An 8,999-nucleotide genomic window follows, 5' to 3' on the forward strand; every position below is an offset into this window, starting at 1 on the left:
CCTTATTTTCCATTTGCTTAGATATTTATTGTATAAAATGCAGTGTTAGTCCGATGTCCTTCTTCCCTTACTGCTTCATTAGCTTTGCATTGGAAGAGTTCTGCCCTTCCAGGCATCACAAGACACTAGGAATAGATAAATATCATCAACACATTTTACAACTCAATTGACTAAGAAATGCAGCTGCTTGCTAGGGCTTTTACACATATAAAGAAGAAAATGAAAGATCCCAGCCACAAAATGTGAATACAATGCAGAGGAATCAAATATCGTTTTCAGATTCCTGTCCTCCAGGACAGTGAAAAATCAATTGGATACAAAGTTTGAGGCTAAACTGTGCTCAGTTTGCATTCAGATTCAAATATCACTCCAAATCAGAGTGTTTCAGATTTATATCATGAAGTATTAGACTGATATAATTTCTCTACACGGATTCAAATGGCCCTGTGTTGAAGTAGGATAGAGCTTCTCTGGTTCTGTCTGTTGTTCAACGAGGTGTCATGTTTTGAAAAATTATGTTCCTTTATGTTTTTCTTAAATAAAGAAAAAAATTTAAACCAAGTATATTTAAAGTCAAAAACTGCCAGGAACTGAGGAGGGAGTATGTGTTCGTGCAGAGAGAAGCTTATTCCTTGTGACTGATTTTTGTTAGTATTGATCACAGGACTTGCAAATCTGCTAACAGCTTGAAAAAAAAAATCATAAAATATTTTAAGTCTCCTAAAACTCTTTAAAAATACTATACAACATGAAGAAGCAGGGGTTTAAGATGACTTTGGTAAAAATGTGGGAAGAAGAACCAGAGACAGCATCAGAAAGATGATGCTTATCGCTTCCTCACTCTCCCCTCCCTCACGGATGGTGCACCATATGGTGGAGACTTTTGTTACTGAATGAAAGAAGTGAATACATTATTTGGTTCGCCTCCTGTAGGCTTCATAGAAACAGTAGGAAGGGAAACTTAGACAAGCAGAGCTCTGAGTGAAGTGGGCAGCACTAGAGGCCACCCTAAGGCGGCTGCAGTTGTCCAAATGGCTCATGATAGGCATGATTAATGTAAGTGGAGAACTGAAAAGCTGAAGTTGTTTATTCAAGAGGACAATACATTAGAGACTTCCTGACTTCTGAAGGGTCCTAGTCTAACCACTAGTGTACCTTCTGAAGTAGTCATTACACAGCTCTGGAAGAATGTGTCCTGTCATTTCCACTAGCCTATGGCACATGGAGGGTCTGCACTTTCCCTGCAAGAGAGAGCATGCACAGCGTACTGAGGAAACCAAGGGGATAGGAGGCACAAGTGAAAAGAGGACATGGCATACAAACATTTGAGGATAGCTGTTTGCATACTTTACACATCTGAGAATACATTTCATAAATTAAAAGCAGTTTGTGTGCAAGTTTTCCTCACCAGCATAACCTACAAGCATGACAGTGCATCTAGAAATGTCATCCCAGTGTCAGTGTTTCTATCAGAAGCAGGTGTTCTCTTGCACAGACATGCTTGCATGCTTATAAACCTCATACAACTCCAAGATTCATTTTAGACTGAAGATACTGCCCAGCTAATGCACTGGCTCCAAACAGCCTTGAACTTTGGCTAAGGTTCAGTTCAGTTCTGAACACTCAGTCGCTAAATTCATATTCTCATTGGAAACCTTAAGGGCTTTCACAGTTGTTTGGTGGCCCTGTAGTTGGTATCATTTCAGTGGTTACTGAAAATACAATGAAGAAAATAAGAAATGCTGCTGCCTAAAGACCTAAAGACTGCACAGCCAATACCGGGCCATACATGCAGGTGGGCTGTACAAGATGACAGGATCGTTTCAGAGCAGAAAACAGAAACTTCATTTCAGCCTTAAGGCTTGTGTGTTGAGAGGAGCTCTGATAAGTATATATGCACTGGACTTTGGGCTTTCAGTGCAAAGTCCGATGTGGCAATGGATTTGCCATATGTAGGATGGAAGAAGTCCTGTCAGAGATGGACTAGTGAAGAAAAAGAAGAAAACAGCTCAAATGTTGTAGAAACGGAAGTTCTTAAGGTGGTTTAAACAGGTTTTAAAATGGCTTTTGCTTTTTGCAAAGTCATTACCCCTTCTTCCCAACACCCCCTGTGAAGGACTATTGCCTCCCATACAGGAGAGTCCTGGGGAGATGTCCTGAGGTGTTTCTCATTGGCCTTTGTTAACCCCTTCCTATTGGCTGTTAACTCCTTACCTGATTGGTTTTTCTGTATGACCCTGAACCTGTAATTGGTCCCCTTTTGACCCTCCTAAAAGCCTTATAAACCCCTACCCCACAATAAACTTCCTCTTTCGTCCGTCCCTCCCTGGTGGTCTCTGTGAGCTCCTTACGGGGTCACCAGGCTACATGGCGGGGGCAGGGGGTGTGCAAGTTTCGAGCTGGCTTCCTGCCAAGTCCCCGAAACTCGACAACAAGGACCTGCCTCCCAGAGAGGGAAAAGAAAAAAAAACCAAGCAGCCAAAGCTATAGCAAATATATATATATATATATATATATATTACATATGAGACAGATACACAAAAGGAGAATACCACACACAGAAGGGGGGGGGGGGGGGGGGGGGAAGGGGAAGGGAGAAGGACAAAAAGGGGCAAGGACCGAACAAGCCAACCAGCCGACCGAAGGCAAACTAGCAAAAATCTCACCACTTCCCTTCGAACAGGCAGGATGGCTAGACACGGCCCAAGGCTCTCCCCTCACGCGTGGCAGATAACGGTAGTCACTGTAGGCCTCAGCTCCAGATAAACCAGACCAAAACAGGGACCCGCCGTTCTCGAACCTCGCCGGAGAGGAAGAGGGCGAGATGCCTCCCGCTGGTCTTATTTATACCTCAAGTTACGTAAAGGAATAGCATGGAATACTTCCGTGATCACTTTTCTAGTTCCTTCCTGGTTACAAGTTGGTCTCCAGGAAGGCCTAGAGTGAAACCACCACATTCTCCACCCCTTATTCCATACTATTTCTTTACGTAACACCTATGTCTCACGTTCGTCTACATCCCGCGCATATATGTACACATTTGCATATATATATATATATATAGTTCTTGTTGGTCTCTCGGCACAGTTGTCTCGTCGTTGGAAAATCAATACCGATGTCAGTTCAGTCCAGATCTTTGGTCTCCTCAGTCACCATTACAGTTCTGATTTATGGCTGTTTCATCACTGGACTGTCTCATCACCGGATACCAGCAACAGCTTAGTTCAGGTCTCTCTCTCATCTGGTGACTGGCTTCCTGTAAAAACACAACTTAGGACATACAATTAGTTTTTCCCCAAGGCTAAGTTTCCTTGAGGCACACACTGGATGACTCCATCCTTCCTCATTACCCACCACGTATGTCCTGGCCCCTGAGCAAAGACAATCCCACGAATGGGTTTGTCTTGGCCTGAGGCAGGGGTAACCCAAACAGCTTTCCCTAGCATTCCCCTCAAATGGATTGCTGGAACTTTATCTCCATCAACAATGTGAAGGGATTCTGCCTGTGCAGGGCCAGCTCGATTGACAGAACCCCTGGTGTTAACTAGCCAGGTAGCCTTGGCTAAGTTCTTGTCCCAGTTTTTATAAGTCCCCTCACCTAATAACTTTAGAGTGGTCTTCAATAATCCGTTATATCTCTCAACCTTCCCAGCAGCTGGTGCATGATATGGAATGTGGTATACCCATTCGATACCATGTTCCCTCGCCCAAGTGGTGACTAATCCATTTTTGAAATGAGTCCCGTTGTCCGACTCAATACGTTCTGGGGTCCCGTGTCGCCACAGGACTTGCTTTTCAAGGCCCAGAATGGTATTCCGGGCCGTTGCGTGGGGCACTGAAAAAGTCTCTAACCATCCCGTTGTTGCTTCCACCATGGTAAGTACGTAGCACTTACCTTGGCGGGTCTGTGGCAGTTTGATATAATCAACCTGCCATGCCTCTCCATACTTATACTTATCCCATCGTCCACCATACCACAGGGGTTTCAGTCTTTTCGCCTGCTTAATAGCGGCACAAGTCTCACAATCATGGATAACTTCAGAAATGATATCCATGGTTAAATCCACCCCTCGGTCTCGTGCCCATCTGTGGGTGGCATCTCGGCCTTGATGACCGCAAGCATCATGGGCCCATCGAGCCAGAAACAGCTCTCCCTTCTGCTGCCAGTCTAGGTCTACTTGTGACACCCCTATCTGTGCAGCTCGGTCCGCTTCTCTGTTGTTATTATGTTCTTCATTAGCTCGCTTTTTGGACACATGGGCGTCTACATGGTGGACTCTCACATTCAGACTCTTCGCTCTGGCAGCGATGTCCTGCCACAAGTCAGCAGCCCAGATGGGTTTTCCTCCACGCCTCCAGTTCATCTTCTTCCATCGCTCTAACCATCCCCATAGAGCATTGGCTATCATCCACGAGTCTGTGTAGAGGTAGAGCCTTGGCCATCCTTCTCGTTCAGCAATGTCCAGGGCCAATTGGACGGCTTTGAGTTCCGCAAATTGACTCGACTCGCCTTGACCCTCAGCGGCTTCTGCCACTCGTCGGGTGGGATTCCAAACGGCCGCTTTCCACTTCCGGTTCCTTCCTACAATTCGGCAAGAACCATCAGTGAAAAGGGCATAACGCCTTTCTTCATCTGGCAGCTGATCAAATGGCGGAGCTTCCTCGGCTCGGCTCACTGGCTCTTCTTCTTCTGCCAGACTGAAGTTCCCACCTTCAGGCCAATTGGTTATGATTTCCAAGATGCCGGGGCGATTCGAGTTCCCGATTCGGACACGTTGTGTAATCAAAGCCATCCACTTGCTCCACGTGGCATCGGTGGCATGATGCGCAGGGGGCACCTTCCCTTTGAACATCCAGCTCAAGACGGGTAATCGGGGTGCCAGGAAGAGCTGTGCTTCGGTACCAATTACCTCTGAAGCTGCTCGTATACCTTCATACGCCGCTAAGATTTCCTTTTCCACAGGGGTGTAATTGGCCTCAGAACCTCTGTAGCTTCGGCTCCAGAAACCCAGTGGTCGCCCTCGCGTCTCGCCAGGCACCTTTTGCCAGAGGCTCCAGGAGGGACCTTTATCTCCAGCTGCAGAGTAGAGCACATTCTTTACATCTGGTCCCATTCTAACTGGTCCAAGAGCCACGGCATGTGCAATTTCTTGCTTGATCTGCCTGAAAGCTTGTTGTTGCTCCGGACCCCACTGGAAATTGTTCTTTTTACGGGTCACAAAGTAAAGAGGGCTCACAATCTGACTGTATTCTGGGATATGCATCCTCCAGAAGCCTATGGCTCCCAGAAAAGCTTGGGTTTCTTTCTTGTTTGTGGGGGGAGCCATTGCTACAATCTTGTTGATGATGTCTGTTGGTATCTGGCGTCGTCCATCTTGCCATTTCACCCCTAGGAATTGGATCTCTCGGGCAGGTCCCTTGACTTTGCTCTTCTTGATAGCGAAACCGGCCTCGAGGAGAATCTGGATGATCGTCTGTCCTTTTTTGAAAACTTCTTCTGCTGTATCCCCCCATACAATGATGTCATCGATGTACTGGATGTGTTCGGGAGCCTTACCCTTCTCTAGTGTGACCTGGATCAGTCCATGACAGATGGTTGGACTGTGTTTCCACCCCTGGGGCAGTCGATTCCAGGTGTATTGAACGCCCCTCCAGGTGAAAGCAAACTGTGGCCTGCACTCTGCCGCTAAAGGAATGGAGAAAAACGCGTTGGCTATGTCGATGGTGGCGTACCACTTTGCTGTCTTGGACTCCAACTCATATTGGAGCTCCAACATATCTGGCACGGCAGCACTCAACGGTGGCGTAACTTCATTTAAGCCACGATAGTCCACAGTCAGTCTCCACTCTCCATCGGATTTACGCACAGGCCAGATGGGGCTGTTGAAGGGTGAATGGGTTCTGCTGACCACCCCTTGGCTCTCCAACTTTCGGATCATTTTGTGGATAGGGATCACAGCATCTCGGTTTGTCCGATACTGTCGTCTGTGTACAGTTGTTGTGGCTATTGGCACTTCTTGATCTTTAACTCGTAGTAATCCTACAATGGAAGGGTCTTCTGAAAGGCCAGGAAGGGCAGACAATTGCTTGGACCCCTCTTCAATCACCGTGGCTACACCAAAAGCCCACCGGTACCCTTTCGGGTCCTTGAAGTATCCTCTTCTTAGGTAGTCCATACCAAGGATGCAAGGGGCTTCTGGCCCCGTCACAATGGGACGCTTTTCCCATTGGTCTCCCGTCAAGCTCATGTCCGCCTCTACTACTGACAATTCTTGAGACCCTCCTGTCACTCCAGAAATAGTAACAGTCTCGGTACTCTTATACTCCGAAGGCATTACAGTACACTGGGCTCCAGTATCTATCAAGGCCTGGTATCTCTGAGGATCCGATGTGCCAGGCCATCGGACCCACACAGCCCAGTAAACCCGGTTATCTTCTTGGTCCCTCTCCTTCTCCTGGCAGAAGGCAGGGCCCCTCTACTGGTCTTGATCAGAGCATTCGTCGTCAGAGTTTGACTTTGACTTCTTAGACTTTTTGCCATTGTCGAAGTGGACCTCCATCTTCTCGTGTTTCGGCGATCGCAGTTTCTCTTCTAAGAAATCTCCATCTACTACATAGACAACTTTCTTGTCAGTCTTCTTTCGCTTCAGCTCCCTCACTCTAGCTTCAAGCTTAGAAGTGGGTTCACCATCCCACTTCTTCATGTTTTCTCCTTTACTACGAAGGTATGCCCATAGTTGGTTACGTGACCCACGCTTAGAGTTCTCTTTCCTTCGACGTGTGAATGACAGGGATCGTGAGCAAGATCGAGACCAGGATCGAGGTCTAGGCCGAGGTCGTCTTTGTCGGTCCCGCCGTGATCTTCCCATTGGCCTTTCTTGGTAATCTCTATACCTTCTGTCCTCTCTGTCTCTAAGGTCGTCCTCATATCTGGAATATTCATAATCTCTCTCCGTTCTTTCCCTATCGTAGGTGCGTCGGTACAGGGGATTGAAGGAGTCTTCCATATTTTCCTCGATGGTTCTTATCCAAGCACACATAGTGTCCACGCTTGGTTCATCCATCTTTGGATTATATACGGGTATCAAGCAGGAAATATATGGTTTAGGGGCACCTTGAATTACCTTTTTCCACATTGGTTGCGTGCAGGGAACATTCTCAGGAACTTGGATATCATAATAATCTGGATCAGAATAGATGATCTCCAGCATGGCCAATTCCCGTAGGTATTGGATGCCTTCTTCCGCAGTCCTCCACCTTCTTGAAGAACTCTTCAGGGACTCCTTAAATGGGTATTTCACTCTTACCGCGTGGAGTATTCGGAGCCAAAGACTGGACGCCATTTTCTCCCTCCCCATTTCTTGCTCTATCACAGGGTCTCGAGCAATGGATCCCAACTGTCGTGCTTCATCACCTTCAATTACATGACTATCAGCTCCCTTGTCCCAGCATCGCACCAGCCAGGTGAGGACTTCTTCACCAGGCAAGCGCATATAATCTCTCCGTAAATCTCGAAGCTCTCTTGTGGTCAGTGATTGTGTAATTTCGCTTTCTCGCATAATTTCTTGTCCATCTCTCCCACGTAGAATCTTTTCCACCTCTCTCTTTACTCTTCCACTCCTACGTGGGACTGCTCCCACTTCCTCCCTATATCTCTCATGTGGAGGTGGAGACTGAGCATGCCGTGGGGATAAGCTTCTATATTGTTCACGCCGCGGAGATGGTTTCCTATGCCGTTCATACCGTGGGGATGGACTCCTATGCCGTTCACGCCGCGGAGATGGACTTCCACGTCGTTCATACCGTGGGGATGGACTCCTACGCTGTTCGCGCCGCGGAGATGGACTTCTATGCCATTCACGCCGTGGGGATGGACTCCTGCGTCGTTCGCGATACCCAGCGGGTGGAGGTAGTGAGTAATCTTTCACGTGGTGAGATAAGGGCCTCTTCCTCCAATCATTCACACCTCCAAGAGAAGGTTGGGTCTGGAGGGGTAGGGATAATTCCCCCTCCAATTGAGGGGGATGCTTTGGCTCCTTCTTTGCGTCTTTTGTAACACTGAATGTGTAGTCAGGATATAAATCATCAAGCGACAATATACCACCGGCCGTTTGTACTGTTGCTTTCTTTTCTCTTGATGCTGTTCTGTATTCCTTTGGGCGTGCCCCTAGTTCTCTTGGACGTGCTCCTTCCCGTGTAACCGTTTCTTCCTCTCTGGTACCTGCTTCTTCTCTTCCAATCGCTCCTTCCTCAGTCACAACCACTACTTCCTCTCTCGCAGTCGCGCCTTCATCACTTGCTGTTGCTCCTTCTCCCATTGCTGCCGCTCCTTCGTCCACTACATCTTGAGTGAATTGGATAGGTTCTTCTGTTCCTTCTTCTTCTTCTTCTTCTTCTCTTTCTTCTGTGCGTTCTGGTTGGGGAGATGAGTCTGTAAGTTCCTTGATCTCTCTTACCCACGTCTTCTTCTTCTTCACAGGGGCAATGATGACCTTCCGGTTCTTAGCTTGAGTCCCGGTTCTAGTGGGCTTAGTAGAAATGGCATTGACTTCAAGTTGTGTTTGGACTCCAACTTCTGTGGACCTAATAGGGACATCACTGGTTTCAAGTGGCGTGGTTTGGGTTTCTGTGTCGACCTTAACCCTTTGAAGGTGGTCTATGGCAGCTCGATAAGCATTAGCCAGGCCCCAGCACAAAGCGGAGAATTGCATATTCGGATCTTTGTAGGAAAAACACCCTTCTGCCAAACAGTGGGCCATCTCACCAGAATCAAACATTTGTTCTGGTGTGAACTCCCAATTAATGGGGGGTGACACATGTCCTACTAATCTACCGAAATCTTCCCAAGCTCCATGCCACCCGGGGACTGGCCTGTCTGCAGCCCTTTCCAAAGTTCCAGCGAGTCCCTTTGAGGTGTGATCTTTCCTACAAGAGGGAAGGTAACGGAACCCCATTCTTCCAAGTTTAAGTAGCACTTCCAGTACCTTTATCAATGACAG

The 8,999-nt window shown here is 47.5% G+C and overlaps 1 protein-coding gene across 1 annotated transcript; it reads right to left on the reverse strand.

Annotated features, from left to right (window-relative positions):
• Positions 1-3,063: 3,063 nt before the first annotated feature.
• On the reverse strand, positions 3,064-8,609 carry LOC127463895 (uncharacterized protein YagA-like). The gene is made up of 3 exons (XM_051773929.1): positions 8,461-8,609; positions 3,599-4,679; positions 3,064-3,256 (listed from the first exon to the last, which is right to left on the reverse strand). The coding sequence occupies exons 2-3, from the start codon at positions 4,407-4,409 to the stop codon at positions 3,225-3,227; spliced, it is 843 nt and encodes a 280-aa protein (XP_051629889.1). The 5' UTR covers positions 4,410-4,679; positions 8,461-8,609; the 3' UTR covers positions 3,064-3,224.
• Between the last annotated feature and the right edge of the window lie 390 nt (positions 8,610-8,999).

This window comes from Manacus candei, unplaced genomic scaffold, assembly GCF_025592945.1.
Source record: "Manacus candei isolate 608988 ecotype Guabito, Panama unplaced genomic scaffold, ASM2559294v1 h1tg000008l, whole genome shotgun sequence".
Classification (NCBI taxonomy): domain Eukaryota; kingdom Metazoa; phylum Chordata; class Aves; order Passeriformes; family Pipridae; genus Manacus; species Manacus candei.

Bases quoted from the DNA above. Each gene is read 5' to 3' on its own strand.
- LOC127463895 (XM_051773929.1), bottom strand. From the start codon at position 4,409: ATGATAGCCAATGCTCTATGGGGATGGTTAGAGCGATGGAAGAAGATG. The intron at 3,257-3,598 runs GTGAGGGGACTT...GTGTTTTTACAG, and splicing joins GACCACTCTAAAGTTATTAG to GAAGCCAGTCACCAGATGAG.